Below are 17,790 nucleotides of genomic sequence, written 5' to 3' on the forward strand. Positions count from 1 at the left end.
CAGACTGGCCCCACAGCCTCGGGGGGAGGAACGGACATGGTCCAGCTGCCCAAGCCCCAGCCTGGGCTCCCTCCATGCCAGGCAGCTGACACGTGGCGGGTGGCTGAAGGCCATTTCAGGACTGGCTGAGTGAATGGGGCAGAGCCGACCCTTCTGCGCTGGATCCTACGTGCTGGCTGGGGCTGCGTCGGTGGTTCTAGTCCTGTGAGGACCCTGTAGGGCCCTTGGCCTCTCTGCAGATCCCAAGAGTGCAGAGTAGGGGTGGGGGTGGAGGGAGCTGAGGAAGCCACAGATCAGTTCCTGGTGGATTCTGGGGTCCAGATCTCTCTCAGAGTCCCCAGGGCTGTGTCCAGGCCTGCTGCCCTCATGCTGCCCTTGCTGCCTTCTGCCTCCCCAGCAGGCGTGGGGCAAACTGCGGGGCAGGCCAGAACCCCCAGGTAGAGGGGTCAGCACAGTCGCTAGGGCCCTGCCTTGTGCTCCATGGAGAGGCCTGCTGGGGCCTGAGTGCAGCTGAGGGGCCCCCAGTTTTTTCCCTTCTGTTAGGACTTGAAGGGATCCACTTTGTCTTCCTAAGGACAGACAGACAGGCTGTTTTGGCACAAGCAGACCACTTAGGTGCCAGCTGTGTGCAGAAGACCTGGAGGCCCAGGGGAGATGGAAGCCGTTCCTGTGGGGAGAGGAGGCCCTGGAGGTGTTCCTTTACCAAGGGGAAGTCCCCAGTCCCACCCAGCCCACTCCTGGCAATCAAGATAAACCTCCAAAGGAAGGAGTAGGAGCGGCCCTGCTGGTGCCCCTACCTTGTGCCCCAGGCTGGACTCACTGCCCACTCAGGGGCCCCCATGGTCTGGGCCTGCAGGGCTGCCTCTGGGAAGCTGCTCAGCTCAGTTCCTGTGAGCCCCTCTTCCTGCGCCACCACCCCCATTCAGGCTTCCTCTGCCTACTCTAGGACCAGCCCCTCTCCCCTACCTGTCTCAAGTTGGGAGCACTGGGGCCTGGCCCTGGCGAGACCCCCAAGACCCCACTTGCTATGGGCCCTGGACCATGGCTCTTAAGGTGAGGGAGGAGCTATTTCAAGCCATGCCCTCTGCCCCCTGGGAGCCCACACGAGAGAACACTTGATAGGCTGGTGATGGTGGGCTGTGCCCATGTCGGGTGTGGGACATGGAAGAGGGAGCCCCAGACTTGGGCGGCCTGGCAAGGCCCTTCCCAAACCCCTGCTTGAGAGCACCTCCACCCAGAGGCTGTACCAAGAACAACTGGGCTCCTGCCCCACCTGACTCCACAGCTCCATTTCCAGGAGTCACCAACAGTGTAGTTCCAGAATGTTCCTTTCCAAAAAGCTCCTTTCTCCACTGCTGGCTTCCGTCTGCTCCAGCCCAGATTGGCTTCCTGTGTCCTGGCTACTGCTTGTCCTCAGAGCCCCTGGATTCCTGCAGCAGGGCTGTCCCTGTCTTCCCAGCTCCCCACTCACCAGCATGGCCCAATGCCTCTGGGCCTATCTCCTGTATCTGTACAAGGGGACTGTGTCTGTATATGTTTCAGGGGTTTAGTTGACAGTGTGTGTGCCTACAAGTAGAAAGCACTTCGTGAAGTGAGGCCGTCCATCCCACTATCACCTCCACCCCAAGGTGGACCCAATCGCTTGGGGAGCCCTTTGGATCTAAAGGCCATCGCCTTATTGAACAGCTCAGGGAGTGACCATAAGAGGCGTTTCCACTTTTGCCTTCAAGATGGCAGCCAGAGGTCCAGGAGCTGATCAACCAGCTGGAGGGCATGTCTGCCAGTCAATCCTCTCCTTTAAAGACCAAGGCCAAGGTCACAGAGCCCAAGGAATTCAACCTGACTGCCCCCAGGCCCCGCACCATTCCAGCGCCCGAACCAGTCCCAGTCGTGGCCAAGCCGAGACCCGTGAGTGTGGGCATTCTCAGCGGGCACCGGCTTGCAGGCATCAGGGTGGCCAAGCTGGGAGAGTGGACCGTGTGGGCCTGTGGGGGACTGGGCTTCCCCCAGGACTGAGGGTGCACTGGACCAGATCAGGAACACTAAATGACCCCACCCCACCCCCACTCCCCACAGAGAGGGAAACCCAGCTGACCCGGAGCCCACCCAGTGGGTTCCCACACTCCACGCACTGTGGTCCTATAAGTAGGTGTTGAGTGGAGCTGTCAGGCCATGGGGCACCGACCTGTCTGGAGTTGGAGCTTGGAGCCCACTTTTAACTCTGGCGTAATGCAACACCCCCTCCCCATTAAGTATGATGTATAGATGACAGCATACTCTTTGGGCAGGCCTAGAGACTCTTCCTCTCTCTTTCTTTCTCTCCCCCCTGCTGACTTATCAGTCAGGATGCTTTGTATTGCAAATAACAGAAAAATGCAGTTCAAACTGGCTTAGACAACAGAGCACGGGCTGACCCTCATGAGTGAAGTAGGATAGGCTTCAGGCATACGTGACCAGGGTTCCAGCTCTGCTTCTCTGTGGCTCTCTGTCCTAGTCTCCTCTGTAAGTCTAATTCATCTTTGGGCTAACTTCCTTGATTATAGCAAAGTATCCTATTTGCCACCACCTATACCATCATGGTATAGGTGCATGAGAGGACACCTGGGGCCAAGAATTCTTTGGAAAAGTCTGACTGGACCAGCTTAGGTCTCATGCCTGCCTTGAATTGATCACTATGATCAGGAATATAATGTCCTGACTGATCATGGGCTCTATCCCAAGCACTGAGCTTCCCAGAACCAACATGGTTCTGCAATAGGACTAAGGCCTATATGGGAGGGGAAGGGTATGGTGCTGGGAGGCCCCAGAGTCCTGCCCCACTCCCACCATCCTTCAGGTCTCATTAAAATCCCTCTTCCCAGAGAGGCTTTTCATGAACCCCTCAAATATGTCAGGTCTTTCACTTAGTTTACTTCTCACTGATCCTGGCTCCTTTTCTTCACCGAATTGGAGTTTAGAGTTGTTTAGTAATTTGTGGGCCTGCCTATTGTCTGCCTACTCCAGCAGATATCATCCATCTTATTTGTCCCATATTCTCTTTTTATTTCATTTTATTATTGTTGTTATTATTGTTATTATTATTTGAGACAGAGTCTCGCTCTGTCACCCAGGCTGGAGTGCAGTGGCATGATCTTGGCTCACTGCAACCTCTGCCTCCTGGGTTTAAGTGATTCTCCTGCCTCAGCCTCCCGAGTAGCTGGGGTTACAGGTACCGGCCACCACGCCCAGCTAATTTTTATATTTTTAGTAGAGGCAGGGTTTTGTCATGTTGGCCGGGCTGATCCCTAACTGACCTCAGGTGATCTGCCCACCTCCGCCTCCCAAAGTGCTGGGATTACAGGCGTAAGCCACCACACCTGGCCATTATTTGTCCCATATTCTCAATGCCTAGCCTAGTCATGGCTCAAAGCAGAACCTCAGTAAATACCTGTTGGATGGATGGATGGGTGGATGGATTATCAGATGGATGGTAGATGGATGGGTGGATGGATAGATAGATGGATGGATGGATGATTGGATGGGTGAATGGATAGATGGATGATTGGATGGAGGAATGGATGGGTGGATGAATGATCAAATGAATGGATGGGTATGTGGGTAAATGGGTGGATGGATGTCAGATGGATGAAGAGATGATCAGGTGGATGGATGAATGAGTAGATGGTTGGGTGGGTGAATGAATGGATAGATGGGTAGATAGATGGATGGACGGTTGGACTCATGGAAGGATAAGTTGATGGATAGATGGATAGTCAGCTGGAAGGATGGGTGGGTGGATGGATGGAGATCAGCTGGATGGATGGATGATAGATGGTGAATGGATGGATGGATAGATGATCAGATGGGTAGATGGATGAACAGATGGGTGAGTAGATGGATGGGTGAGTGAATGAATGAATGAGTTGGTAGATAGATGGATGCATGGAAGGATAAGTGGATGGATAGATGGATGACTGGATGGATGGATGGATGGATGGATGGATGGATGGATGGATGGACGGATGGACACATGGAAGGATAAGTGAATGAATGGATGGATGGATGCATGCATGGAAGGATAAGTGGATGGGTGGATGGATGGATAGATGGATGATTGGATGATTGGATAGATGATCAAATGGTAGGGTGGTGGGTGGGTGAATGGGTGATCAGGTGGATGGATAGATGATCAAATGGATGAATGGATGAGTAGATGGATGGGTAAGTGAATGAATGGATGGGTGGGTAGATGGATGGATTAATGGATAGATGGATGAACAGATGGGTGGATGGATGATCAGATGAGTTTATGGATGGATGAATGGATGAACACATGGGTGAGTAGATGAATGAGTGGGTGAATGAATGGATGGGTGGATAGATGGATGGATGGATGGATGGACTGGATGATTGGGTGGATGATCAAATTGTTGGATTGGTGAGTGGGTGAGTGAATGGATGATCAGATGGATGGATAGATGATCAAATGGATGAATGGGTGATTAGATGGATGAACAGATGAGTGGGTAGGTGAATTAATGGATGGGTGGGTAGATGGATGGATGGATGGATGGATGGATGGATGATTAGATTATGGATAGATAGATGATCACATGGGTGAGTAGATGAATGAGTGGGTGAATGAATGGATGGGTGAGTGGATGGATGGATGGATGGATGGATGGATGGATGGCTTCATGGAAGGATAAGTAGATGGATGGATGAGGGGATGAATGGATGGATGAGGGGATGGTGAGTGGATGGATAGATGGATGGATGGATGATCAGAGGGATGGATAGATGGATAGACAAATGGATGGATGTGTGGGTGAGTGGGTGGATGATTAGACAGATGGATGATTAGATGGAGGTGGATGATGGATGGATGCTCGGAGACCTTGTTGCTGAGCAACCCCACAGTTGCCCCATCTGTATAATCTTCAGCATTTCTGACCCCATCTCCTCAGGGCTCAATGTGTTTGTCTCAGGTCATGCTGCCAGCTTCATCTCTGTCCCTCTCTGTCTCTGCCAAGCACAGCCCCTGCCTGGGCCCTCACCATGCCCTCCCATGCTCTATAGCTGTGTGCCTCTCAGTACAATCTGTGAGATGTTTGTGGACATGTACCTTCTCTGCATCCACAGGGTGGCTGTGCTGAAACTATCCTCTACCCTCCCTGCCCTGCTCCATGCCTAAGACATCCTTCCCCTTCAGGGTTGAGGGCCCACTGTAATTCACTCATTCATTCATCCAACAGATAGTTACAGAGTACCAAGTATATGCCAGGCACTGTGACCTCATGAAGCATGCACTTCAGTGGGGGACGCAGACAAAATCAGGATAAGTAAAACATATGTTGCGTTAGCTGGTGATAAATGCTGAGGAGACAAAATGATGCAGACAAAGGAGATAAGAAGTGTTGGAGCGGTTGTGATTCTGGATTGTGTGGCCTAGAAAGGCCTCCCGAGAAATGCCATGGAGTAAAAAACCAGAAGTGAGCAAGTCAGCCATGGGGTGTCTCAGGGAACAGCATCCTGGGCAGGAGCAAGGTGCAGGCAAAGGCCCTGGGGCGGTGCCCACCCTCCCTCAAGTGTTTGAGGGCGGCCAGGAGGGGCTAGAGTGGAGTGAGGCAGGGAAGAGGGAAGACAGGGTACCGGTCTGGTCACACATCCACTGGAGGGAGCAGAGACAGGACACATTGAGGCAGGCTGGCGCCAACACAGGGTCCCTCTAGCTGCTGTGGCCAAGGAGGGCGGTGAGAGGCAGTTTGTGGAGATGTCTTGAAGCAGGTGGGCAGGAGATGGATGTGGGTGTGAGAGACAGAGGTGACAAGGAGGACTCTGAGGCATGGGTGAGGAATGGACAGCAGTCGTGGTCAGTGAGGCTGAGGGAGGGCTGGTTTGAGGAAGATGAGGGTTTCAGGTTTGGACGAGTTGATTTTCCATGACTGTTAGATATGCAGGGGAGAAGGCATGGAGTTAGGAGGGTAGATACAGCAGTGTGGAGCTCAGGGATATCTAGGCCGGCCCCCTCCTGCTCCTCCATGGACACAGCTCCGGCCATGTTATCGGAGCCTCCTGTGATTGGACTCGGGGATATGGTCCAGCCGCCCTGGCCTCTGCAGTGTCCCCTCCCGACAGCTTACTTTGCTGTCCGTGATATGCTCCCAGCCTCTCCTGCCCAGGCAGCCATCTTCTGCCTGTCTCCCAGTGTCAAGGGAGCTGGCTGCCTCCCCTTCTTGCTCCTACCCACCCTGGCCATCCCATGCTGGCCGATGGTACGCCCTCAGTACTGCCGGCTCACATCTTACCCCACCCACCCCATCCCAGGCCAAGCTCCAGACCCCACGCCAATGACCAACCTGACCTCCTTCCCTTTACTTCCAACGCTGACCCACCAGCACCCAGTGGTGTTAGCTCCAGCCCTGTTTCTCCTCCAATGCAGGCTGCCACCACCCTTCCCTTCACCCACATCCACCAAGCTGTCAGCCCTGGCATTTCTAGGCCCCCTCCCACTCGCAGCTGCTGACCATAGGCTCTTCCTCCCACCACTTCAACAGGTCCCCCAGAGCACCTACCAGCCACCCAGGGAGCAGCAGCAGCTGGAGACGGTCAAGAGGTACAATCGCCGAAAGGCAGAGGTGAGCTGTGTGCGACCCCTGCCTTCCTAGAGACCCCATGTGGGGGATGTGTGAAGGGAAGGTGGGGTGGCGAGAGAGAAGAAGAGGCAAGAGGGGGAGGCTGGGTGGAAGTTTGTCCTCCCATGGCCTGGAGAACACTGGGCAGAGGCTGGTGGGACTGGAGCTGCTGTGTCACTGTGGCAGGAGCTGCTGCTGAGGGCAAACATTGAGGAACTGCGCTGCGCCATGCCCAGGTCCTGCAGGGAGCCAGTGCAGGTACCGCCCAGCTCTCTCAAGACCCATCATTGAGGTGCCATCTTCTCAAGCCATCAGAAAGTTCCTCCCAACGCCATCGCAGTGACCACTTATGTAGCCTTTTACCACTGAGGGCCGGGGAGGGGCAGATTCCCAGTAGCACTGGGAAAGTGCGCCTTGAGCCCACTGCAGTGTGGTCCCGAAGCGGGCGGGTGTAGACGCGCACCCACATCCCCTGGGAGGAAGCTCACGGGAAAGCACCTGCAGGTGCTGCCTCTGGGTGTCTCCAGATGTTCCGTGACAAGCATTTCATGCCTCTGTAAGGAAAAAACAAACCCAGGTATGTTTGCCAATACAGAAAATGCAAAGTGACGAGGACAGGAGAGACTGTGCCTGGCAGGGCTCACTCAGGAGCACGGCCCCGCTGGGTGGCAAGGGTCCCACCGTGAGGGCAGGCCCGGGGTGGGCAGCCCGCATGGTGCATGCCGCGGGGCTGTGATGGCCGAGTGTTCAGAGGGGTGGCCTTTGCAGCCACTCCCCTCACTGCAGCTTGCGGTGCCCACCCTGGGGTGTGTTGGCAAAGCAGCTGGCAGCTGGGCCGGGAGCAGACAGGCTCGGGGAGAGGCCGTGGGGGCCAGCCAGACCCCAGCTCTGGGGGTGGCTAAGGAGAGGGTCACTGAGCCCTGAGGCCAAGTTGTCCTGACTGGGAACCACTGTTCCCAGGCCCACAGGCCCTGCACCCTCCCTGTTCCAGCCTTGGTGGAACCACAGCAAGGCTTGTGGGGCATTGGAAGACAGAGATCCTGACCTGGGGTGGTGGTAGGGATAGGCAGCTGGGGGGAGGATGAAGAGGGGTGAGCCAGGCCTCCCCAGGGTGCTGGGCCAGCATCTACCTGGTGTGTGTTTGGGGGCACCCAGCAGGCACAGGTGCCAGGCGGCCAGCTCTGCCTTGACTCTTACAGGGCTCCAAGCAGCAGCTGCGGCTTCGATTCCCACCCCGAATCCGAAAGACTCCGAAGCTGACCTTCTATAGGGTGAGGGGTGCTCCTGGATGGTCAGGCTGCTCTCCCTGGGCACCCACCCCTCCAGACCTTTTCTGCCCATAGAGGCTCAGATGACCTGAGCTGGGGGACCTAGAGTCCCAAGGACGGCTCCACCCTGGGGGATAGGGAAGCACCTGGGCAGGGGGCAGGTGTGAAGGGCACGAGGGCAGGAGGGGCACTTGCTGCTCCCAAGGGTCTCCTCAAGCCCCCACTACAGCCAGTCCCCAATCCCGCAGCCCGACAACGTCCTGGTCAAGCTGAACACCACAGCCATCCTGCGAGAAGGGGCCTTGTACCAGCGGCAGGTGGAGCAGGAGCTGCAGAGGTGAAGGGCGGCAGGCCACCCACCTGCCTTCCACAGCATCACCCTTGGGAGCAAAGGCCCAGAGGAGGAGCCTGGGGGCTGGGCAGCTCAGTGGAGAGGGACTCGGGGGTCACAACAGGCTGTGGTCCTGCAGCGGCAGGGGCGACAAGCAGGACTGTGTCAGGGTCCCAGGTGCATCTTACAAAGATCATGCCAGCTCAGCGAGGGGCATAAATGGGGGTGGAGGGTCTTAGCAAAGGCCTGACCCACCCCAAACCTCCCTTGGGGTTACCTCCTCCCTGGACCCCTTCCTGATGCCCCTATCTCCTAGACCACCAGGGCTGCAAACCCCTGTGCTTACCCCACGCGGTGTGGTCGTGTCTTTCCTTGTCTGCAAGTCAGGCTGTGGGGGGAGCATGGGTGCCTGACCAGATGGTGGAGTGGATGCACAGATGGTGCACAGGGGCAAGGGTGGCCAGGCCAGCAGAGGACAGAAGGTTGATGGATGGACAGATGATGGACACAGGGTTGGTGGATGGACAGACAGTTGGACCGAGTGAGGGCAGACAAACAAGTGGATGAAGAGAGGGGTGGGTGGATGGGGCTGATGGGTGGACGCACAGGAAGGGGGACCAGGGGATGGGTGGACGGTGGGTCGGGGGTAGGAGTAAGAGCAGGCCATGCAGCTGGGCGTCAGGAGTAGCAGCCCACACCTGCACAGCCACGGTCCCCCAGGAAAACCTGTGGCCACCCAGCAGGCTCTGTCACAGGAGAAACCCCAAGCTGTGCTTCTGTCCCTCTTTGCCCAGGGTTGATAAGCTCGTGGACGGGGCTGGGGACTTCTCTGAGTTCTTCGAGTGGCAGAAGAAGATGCAGGCGAAGGACCGGGAGGAGCAGCTGGCTGCAACCGTGTGCCGGCGGTTGCAAGGGAAGCTTAGCCATGAGGAGGCCGTCCTGGCCCGGCAGAGCCTCGTGCAGGAGAACAAGCAGAGGGTGGAGCAGCAGAAGGAACAGGTGGGTGCCATGCAGGGCAGCTGGGCATGGGGCAGCCAGCTGAGCTGTGTGCCCACCGGGAGCTGCAGGGCCGGGGCTGGCAGTGGAGCCGAGTGTCCACAGCGCCCCTGTAGAAGCTACTGATGTGTCGGTCCCGGCTCCTCTTCCTCCTCGAAGCACACACTGCCTAGGTGGGCACTCTCAGCCTGTGTTCCCCGAGAGTGCCTGCTCCTTCCAGTGGGCCTCCCAGTGTCCTGGACCAGCGGGGAGCCTCAGCCCCAGGAGGCCGGCCTGTACACTCTCTCCTGGGACGTATCCCTTTGCAGGCCTGCGGTCAGGGGCTTGATCAAAGGTCACTCAGATTGCTTCTTTTGATAGTTTCATCTGTGTCTGTATTCAATTTTAAGGTTTGCCTTTTCTTTCCTTTTTACTTGTTTAAAAAAATATGAAGGCCAGGCCAGGCATGGTGGCTCACACCTGTAATCCCAGCACTTTAGGAAGCCAAGGCCAGAAGATCACTTGAGCCTAGGAGTTCAAGATCAGCCTGAGCAACATAGCAAAATCCCGTCTCTATAAAAAATACAAAAATTAGCCAGGCATGGTGGTGCGTGCCTGTAGTCCCACCTACTCAGGAGGTTGAGGTAGGAGGATCACTTGAGCCTGGAAGATCAAGGTTGCAGTGAGCCGTGATCATGCCACTGCACTCCATCCTGGGCGACAGAGCATAACTGTCTCAAAAAGAAAACAAACAAACAAACAAAAATGAAGTCTAAACAATATGAAAAGGTAGACTCAGAGAAGTCTCACCTCTTGTAAGTCTATAACTTACAACCCATTTCCACCTTCCTTTGTCAGTCCTTCCTTTCATTAATTTCTGGATTACCTTTCCTGTCTTTTGAAGCAAATAACACACTTGTATATACATACTTTTTCCTTCCCTTTTTGTTACGTAAAAGGTCACACCTTGCTTTATCTGCAAAGAATAATGTGCAAGGCTTTCACCTTTGCAGAGCTGGATTTTCAGGGTAAACTTCTAGAGGAAGCTGCATTTTCAGATGTCACACCAAAGAGTAACTGGATAGCAGGAGTCCTTCCCGTTTGGGACGCGTGGTTTTACTGAATATGGCCAATCGTCTCCCTGGTACTTTTAGCATCTTCACTCCCCCAAAGTGTGAGAGGGGTCTGATCCGCATGCCCAGCCACAGAGTGTACCAGGCTGAATTCGTGAATTTGTGCCAATTTCATGGGTGAGAAATAGTATCTTGGTATAGTTCTGATTTGCATCTCATTTATTTATCAGTGAATTTGAGCAAATGTCCACATATATAAGTGATTTCTGTGTCTATTTCTGTGAACCGTCTGTCCATGTCTTTTGTCCATTTTCTATCGCACTTTTGACCTTCATTTCCCTGACTTTTTTTTTGGTTCTTTATTTAACTTGACAAATGCAATTGAATATATTTATGATATATAACATGATTTTTTTTTTTTTTTTTTTAAGATGGAAGCTTGCTCTGTCGCCCAGGCTGGAGTGCAGTGGTGTGATCTCGGCTCACTGCAACTTCCGCCTCCCGGGTTCAAGCGATTCTCCTGCCTCAGCCTCCTGAGTAGCTGGGACTACAGGCCAGCACCACCACGCCTGGCTAATTTTTGTTTTTTGGTTTTTGGTTTTTTTTCTTTGTGAGACAGAGTCTCACTCTGTTGCCCAGGCTGGAGTGCAGTGGAGTGATCATGGCTCACTGCAACCTCCACCTCCTGGGCTTAAGAAATTCTCTGCCTCAGCCTCCTGAATAGCTGGTATTATAGGCGTGTGCCACAATGCCCAGCTATTTCTTTTTTTGTATTTGTAGTAGAGATGAGGTTTCACCATCTTGGTCAAGCTGGTCTTGAACTGCTGACCTCGTGATCCACCCACCTCAGCCTCCCAAATTGCTGGGATTACAGGCGTGAGCCACCGCGCCCGGCCTACTTTTTGTATTTTTAGTAGAGATGGGTTTTCACCATGTTGGCCAGGCTGGTCTCAAACTCTTGACCTCAAGTGATCCACCTGTCTCAGTCTCCCAAAGTGCTGGGATTACAGGTGTGAGCCACCACGCCTGGCCTAACATGATCTTTTGGAATACAAATACATTGTGGAACAGCTAAATCAAGCTAATTAACATATACATTATCTCACATACTTATTCCTGGTAAGAACACTTACAATCTACTCTCTTAGCAATTTTTCTTTTTTTGTTGTTTTTTCTTTGTGTGTGTTTTTTTTTTTTTTTTTGGTTTTTGGTTTTTTTTTTGTTTTTGTTTTTGAGACGGAGTCTCACACTGTCACCCAGGCTGGAGTGCAGTGGGTTGATCTCAGCTCAGTGCAACCTCTGCCTCTCAGGGTCAGGCAGTTATCCTGCCTCAGCCTCCTGCGTAGCTGGGACTACAGATGCACACCACCATGTCTGGATAATTTTTGTATTTTTAGTAGAGATGAGGTTTCACCATGTTGGCCAGGCTGATCTCAAACTCCTGACCTCGTGGTCCACCCACCTCGGCCTCCCAAAGTGCTGGGACTCCAGGCGTGAGCCACCATGCCTGGCCACAGTTTTTCTTTTTTGAGACAGGGTCTCACTCTGTCGCCCAGGCTGGAGTGCAGCGGCATGATCTCGGCTCACTGCAACCTCTGCCTCCCAGGCTCAAACCATCCTCCCATCTCAGTCTCCCAAGTAGTTGAAACTACAGGCGTACACCACCTTTTTAGGAGAGACACGGTTTCGCCATGTTGCCCAGGCTGGTCTCTAACTCCAGGGCTCACGTGATTCACCTGCCTCAGTCTCCCAAAATGCTGGGATTACGGAAATGCGCCTCTGCGCCCAGCCTAATGTTCTTTATATGTTAGGAAAAATAATCCTTTATAATAGATTGTTGCAGATTGCTTTTTTCCAGTTTGTCATTTGACTTTGTATATGAGGTTTATGATGTGTTTGCCATGCAAATATTCTTTTTATGTCTTCAAATTTAACAGTCTTTTCTTGTGTTGTGTTTGAGGTTAGAAAATGCCACTCTTGGCTGGGTGTGGTGGCTCACGCCTGTAATCCCAGCACTTTGGGAGGCCGAAGCAGGCCGATCACCTGAGGTCAGGCATTCGAGACCAGCCTGGCCAACATGGTGAAACCCCGTGTCTACTAAAAAACAAACAAACAAACAAAAATTAGCAGGGTGTGGTGGAACACCCACGTAATCCCACCAACTCAGGAGGCTGAGGCACGAGAATCGCTTGAACCCAGGAGGTGGAGGTTGCAGTGAGCCAAGATCATGCTATTGCATTCCAGCCTGGGTGACAGAGTGAGACTGTCTCAAAATAAAAAAAAGAAAATGCCGCTCTTCTCACACCAGGTTACACACGGATTCTCAGGCTTTTCTCCTGGTCTAAGGATGTCTAGCTACATGCATTCATGTGACTAATATTTTTTCTTACTAAATTAACTAGATTAGGTGGCACTAAATATTTGAAGTAAAAATAATTTTAGTTTTTCTTATGCAGCTCACATTGGACTGATTGCTTTTACAGCCTCAATGTGTTTTAATGAACTGTAACTTTTGTTTCTGCTTGAGGTCCTAATACCACAACCCAACCCATGGGCACCCTTTCATCTCCTCCTCTGAACTTTGGGCACTGCTCGAGAGCCTTTGGAAGAAGCATCTTTTCCATTGAGAGGAGAGATGTTTGGGGTCTACCTGAATGTTCTCTGCTTAAGACACAGACTCAGTTATTCTCCAAGGAACCTCTGTGCCTCATAGAAGCCAGTATTGAGTTCCCTATCTGGGTGCTTTTCTGTTTTTTTCAACAGTTACCAGGTTTTTTTTGTTTTGTTTTATTTTTTTGTTTTTTTTTTTTTTTTTTTGGGAGATGGAGTTTTGCCATGTTGGCCAGGCTGGTCTCGAACTCCCAGCCTTATGTGATCCACCTGCCTCGGCCTCCCAAAGTGCTGGAATTATAGGCATAAGCCACCATGTCTGGCCTACAGTCACCAATTTTAAGGTACTCTAGCAATGGGGCTGGCAAAGGATATATTTTTAAATTATGGCTGGATGCGGTGGCTCACACCTGTAGTCACGGCACTTTGGGAGGCCAAGGCGGCTAGATCACTTGAACCCAGGAGTTCGAGACCAGCCTGAACAACATAGTGAGACCCCGTGTCTACAAAAAAAGTTTGTTTGTTTGTTTGTTTGTTTTTGAGACAGTTTGGCTCTTGTTGCCTAGGCTGGAGTGCAATGGTGCGATCTCAGCTCACCACAACCTCTGCCTCCTGGGTTCAAGCTATTCTACTGCCTCAGCCTCCCGAGTAGCTGGGATTACAGGCATGCACCATCATGCCTGGCTAATTTTATATTTTTAGTAGAGATGGCGTTTCTCCATGTTGGTCAGGCTGGTCTCGAACTCCCAACTTCAGGTGATCTGCCTGCCTCGGCCTCCCAAAATGCTGGGATTACAGGCATGAGCCACTGTGCCCGGCCAATAACTTGTTTTTTAATCTGTTATCACTGTGAAATTAACCCAGAATAGCTGTACTAGTATCAACACTAAACTCCTGGGTAAGGAATGACATTTCATGTTTTGGTTCTATCAACACTAAACTCCTGGGTAAGGAATGACATTTCATGTTTTGGTTGTCATGGGTAATCATTCTTTGAATACTTTTTTTTTTTTTTTTTTTTTGAGATAGGGTCTTGCTCTGTCTCCCAGGCTGGAATGCAGTGGCACAATCATGGCTCACTGCAACCGCAACCTCCTGGACTCAAATGATCCTCCCACCTCAGCCTCCTGAGTAGCTGGGACCACAGGCATGAGCCACCAGGCCTCGCTAGTTTTGTATTTTTTGTAGAGACAGGGTCTCACTATGTTGGTCTCAAACTCCTGGGCTCAAGCAATCCTCCCCCCTCAGCCTCCCCATGTGCTGGGATTACAAGTGTGAGCCGCTGCAGCTGGCCTAAGTACATTTTACCAAAGTCTTCAGGCAGATTGTTTCATCAAGCAGCACTTGCATCTTTTTTCCACTTGATTCTGGCCACAGAAATGCTGTTCATTGTGTTCTACCTTCATTTTAATTTTGAAGGTGCCAGTGCAGGTAACTGAAAGCTGGGGCTTGGTGCGAGCTCAGTGAGCAGCCGGTGCGAGCCATGCTCTGTGGCAGGAAGGAGGAGGGGATGTGTGGGAAACCTGGTGGGACGTTCACAGCAGGCCCAAGGATGCATGTGGCTGTCCCCGGCCCCTGAGTGACGGCAGGCAGGACCATGGGTCCAAGGTTGATGTCTGAGTGGACCCAGCCAGGCATGTGACCCTGGACTCAGGCCCTCAGGCTGCCCTCTCTGCTGCTTACTGCCTGGGAACCCTCTCCTTACTGTAAGCCTGGCCAGGTGACCACACACTCATCGCCTGCCAAACACCTATCCCTGTCCACCGCTCCCAGCCTGTGGTCCTCTTTTCCTTCTTCCCCTGCTCATTCCTCTCTGCTGACTCCCTATTCTGTGCCGAGGCTGGTGCTGTGGCTGATGGGGATACTCTTTCCTGAGCCCTTGCTAGGTGCTGGCCCTGCACCCAGTGCACCTGAGGAGGTGGGCGTGGCCATCTCCATTTCCCAGCAAAGAAACTGAAACCCAGAGAGGCCCGAGACTCGTCCGCTGCCAGGGTGGCAGAGGCAGAACTTGGCATCCTGTGTGTCTTACTCCCAGGCGGGAGCCTTTGCTGTGGACTGCTGCTGCCTCCCTGATTCCACGTTCCCAAAGAGCCGGGAGGCACTGCCGCCCTCTTCTGCACTCCTGCCCTGAGGCGCCCAGCCGTCTCCGTGCCATGGCCCGACGCTGTGGCTGGGCGGGGAGGGCCGGTGTGGACGCCTCTTTTCTCTCTTTGCTCATTGTCTGGTTGACTGAGATGGGACTCTTGGTATTTTTTGGTGCCCATTTTTTTCACCTCATATTTCCACACAACGTATTACCAAGTTTTTAAAGAAACTTTTAAAGTAATTTTATTTCAGAACAATTTTTAAATTTACAGAAAAGCCGTAAAGATAATACAGAGTATTCCATGTCCCCCCTCCCCCGGGCCCCCTACCCTGGTTCCCTTCACTGTGAACAGCTTACGTTGCTACTGGGTGCACTGGGTCTCTAGGGCTACCACGGCAAAGTACCACAAACTGGGTGGCTTCAAATGCAGGAAGGTTCCCCCCAAGACCATGCTGGGAGGAAGGGAGGGGACATGAGGTGGAAGTTCCCCACAGGCCCAACTTCCAGAGCACCGCCAGGAGTGAATGGGCTTAGACCTGGGTTCTGGGGTGATTCAAGGGCAGCGACTGGGTCCACCTTCAGACCTCATGCTGCGCCCTGGGCTAGGGTGGGACCAGGCAGGGAAGCCAGAGCAGCCCCACTCACCGTGGCAGGTCTACTGTCTGAGCAGATGGCCAAGCTGATGCTGCAGCGTGCGGAGAGACGGCTCCGGGAGGACAGGTCTAGGAAGGAGCTGGTGGAGCACGTGATAGAGGGGCAGAAGAACGCCAAAGCGGCCCAGATGAAGCTTGCGAAGGGCCGACAGCAGACAGGTAGTCAGGAGCCAGATGTCACTGGCCCTGCCCCGCTCTTCCCCACTCGGGTGCTGGGCTGCCACCCCTTTCCTGAGTGAACCACTATGGCTGTCCAGGGTCGGGGTCCCTTGAGGGAGGCACTCCCAGGTGACCGCACTGAGGCCAGAGGCCTGGCTGGGGAACCCCAGGGGAGGTACCTCCCTGTCCAGCGCCTACCCTGCCACCCACTGGCCACCTCAGCTCCTGGCTTGGCCCCCAAGTTCAGGAGGCGATCGAGGAGAGTCGGGGGCTGCTGCAGCGCAGGGCGCAGGCGGCCCAGGAGGAGCAGCGGCGCCGTTGTGAACTCATCTCCCAGCTGCGCGCACTGGAGACGCAGCCCACGCGCAAGGGCAAGCTCGTGGACCTGACCCAGGTGAGGACGCAGTCCCGGACGGGCTCATGCCTCAGGGGCCTCCATGCTGGCACTGCCATGAGACGCAGTTTCCAGGGTTCCCACCAGAGCCACAGGTGGATCCTGCACCACCTGAAACCTGGCCCGCCACCCTCTGTGACTCATCACCCATGTGCCGTGGGCCTGGGTCCAGCCCTGAGTTCACAATCCTGCGGGCGAGGCACACTTAGCCAGTCCTCTGTAACTCCCTGGGGGTGGCCAAGGTGGGCTTCACAGAGGAGACCACTTAGGAGCTGCCTGTTGAGGGAGGGCCAGGGTGGAAAGGGCAGTGTAGGGAGAGCGCAGGTGTTCAAAGGCTGGATGGAGGCTGGATGGAGCAGGAGGTTGAGGAGGGCCTGCCGGAAGCCTGTGTGAGAAGGCATGATGAGGGGCCAGGCCTCAGAGGAGTGCGGGGAGCCAGCTGCAGGGCCTGGCCCAGCCCCAAGGCCATGGGGAGTGCAAACGACTGTCTGCCCCGGGCCCGAAGCCTGGCTGGGGAGATAGTCATGAGCTCCATTTGGGACTTGCCACAGCGGAGGGGCCTCAGTCCAGCCGAGATGTGCAGACCCACACAAGGTGTAGTGTTGCAGCGCAGAGCCCAGGCTGGAGAGGGCTGGAGGCATGTTTCATAAGCAGTGTTGAAGCAGAGGGAAGGTGGGCAAGGGGTGGGCCTATGGAACAGGGAAGGGATCCTGGTGGGAAGCATCAGGGCCCAGCACAGCTCCCAGCTTGGGGCCTCCCCTACCACCTCACAGATCCCCGGCTACGGCCTGGAAGGAGAGATGTCCGTAGTGGAGCTGCGAGAGCGGCTGGCCCTGCTCAAAGAGAATCAGCGGCGTAAGGAGGAAGAAAAGCGGGATCAAATCATTCAGGGCAAGCGCATGAAGAGCCAGGAACTGCAGAAGACGGTGGAGCAGATCTCGCTGTGCCGTGCAGCCATGGGGAGATCCGCAGCCTTGAGGTTGGTACTGGGCTCGGGGAGGGTGCCTCTGGGTGGACAGGGAGCAGTAAGCCTGCCTTGCACCCTCCTGGGTGGGTCTCCTAGAAACAACCTCCCACCCTCCTGCCCAGGAAGTTCCCTTGCCGTAACTCCCCTAACCCCTATTATTGTAGTAGGTGACTTCCAGGCACATGGGAATGGTGCAAAATTCTGCATCCATGACTCAGATGCCATGACCTACATGTGGTCATTTTTGCACCCAGCTCATGGGTCCAACCTTTCACCATATGTGCTTCACGTAGCCAGCTAGCTATTTATGTCTGCAGAAGCATTAGGAAGTAGTTGCAGGAATCAGACACTTTACTCTTAAACACTTCAGCATACATCTTCTAAAAAAAAAAAGATCGTCCTACATAAAACCACAGCACCCTGACACCAATAGAAAATGGAACAAAAATTCCCAACGTCATCTAAATATCTCATCTTTTTTCACATTTCCCCAGGTGTCCAAAGACTGTTGGCCAACTGTTTTTTGTTTTTTTTTTTTTTTGAGACGGAGTCTTGCTCTGTCACCAGGAGTGCAGTGGCGCAATCTCAGCTCACTGCAACCTCTGCCTCCCAGGTTCAAGCCTCAGCCTCCCAAGTAGCTGGGACTACAGGCGCACACCA

At 53.8% G+C, this 17,790-nt stretch overlaps 1 protein-coding gene across 7 annotated transcripts in view; it reads left to right on the top strand.

The window, feature by feature from the left end:
* Positions 1 to 17,790, top strand: part of CFAP99 (cilia and flagella associated protein 99) — a 46,128-nt gene that overhangs the window by 23,705 nt on the left and 4,633 nt on the right. For 4 of the 7 annotated variants that reach the window (XM_054486580.2, XM_054486579.1, XM_054486581.1 and 1 more), the window contains exons 6-14: positions 1,731 to 1,908; positions 6,537 to 6,617; positions 6,801 to 6,872; positions 7,814 to 7,885; positions 8,131 to 8,219; positions 9,008 to 9,212; positions 15,628 to 15,769; positions 16,012 to 16,163; positions 16,937 to 17,142. In XM_054486580.2, coding sequence (XP_054342555.1) covers positions 1,731 to 1,908; positions 6,537 to 6,617; positions 6,801 to 6,872; positions 7,814 to 7,885; positions 8,131 to 8,219; positions 9,008 to 9,212; positions 15,628 to 15,769; positions 16,012 to 16,163; positions 16,937 to 17,142 — 1,197 coding nt within the window. Of the gene's footprint in view, positions 1 to 1,730; positions 1,909 to 6,536; positions 6,618 to 6,800; positions 6,873 to 7,813; positions 7,886 to 8,130; positions 8,220 to 9,007; positions 9,213 to 15,627; positions 15,770 to 16,011; positions 16,164 to 16,936; positions 17,677 to 17,790 lie in introns of those variants that run through there. The other 3 variants (XM_054486574.1, XM_054486575.1, XM_054486576.2) reach the window with 1 other exon arrangement.

This window comes from Pongo pygmaeus, chromosome 3 (assembly GCF_028885625.2).
Source record: "Pongo pygmaeus isolate AG05252 chromosome 3, NHGRI_mPonPyg2-v2.0_pri, whole genome shotgun sequence".
NCBI classification, from domain to species: domain Eukaryota; kingdom Metazoa; phylum Chordata; class Mammalia; order Primates; family Hominidae; genus Pongo; species Pongo pygmaeus.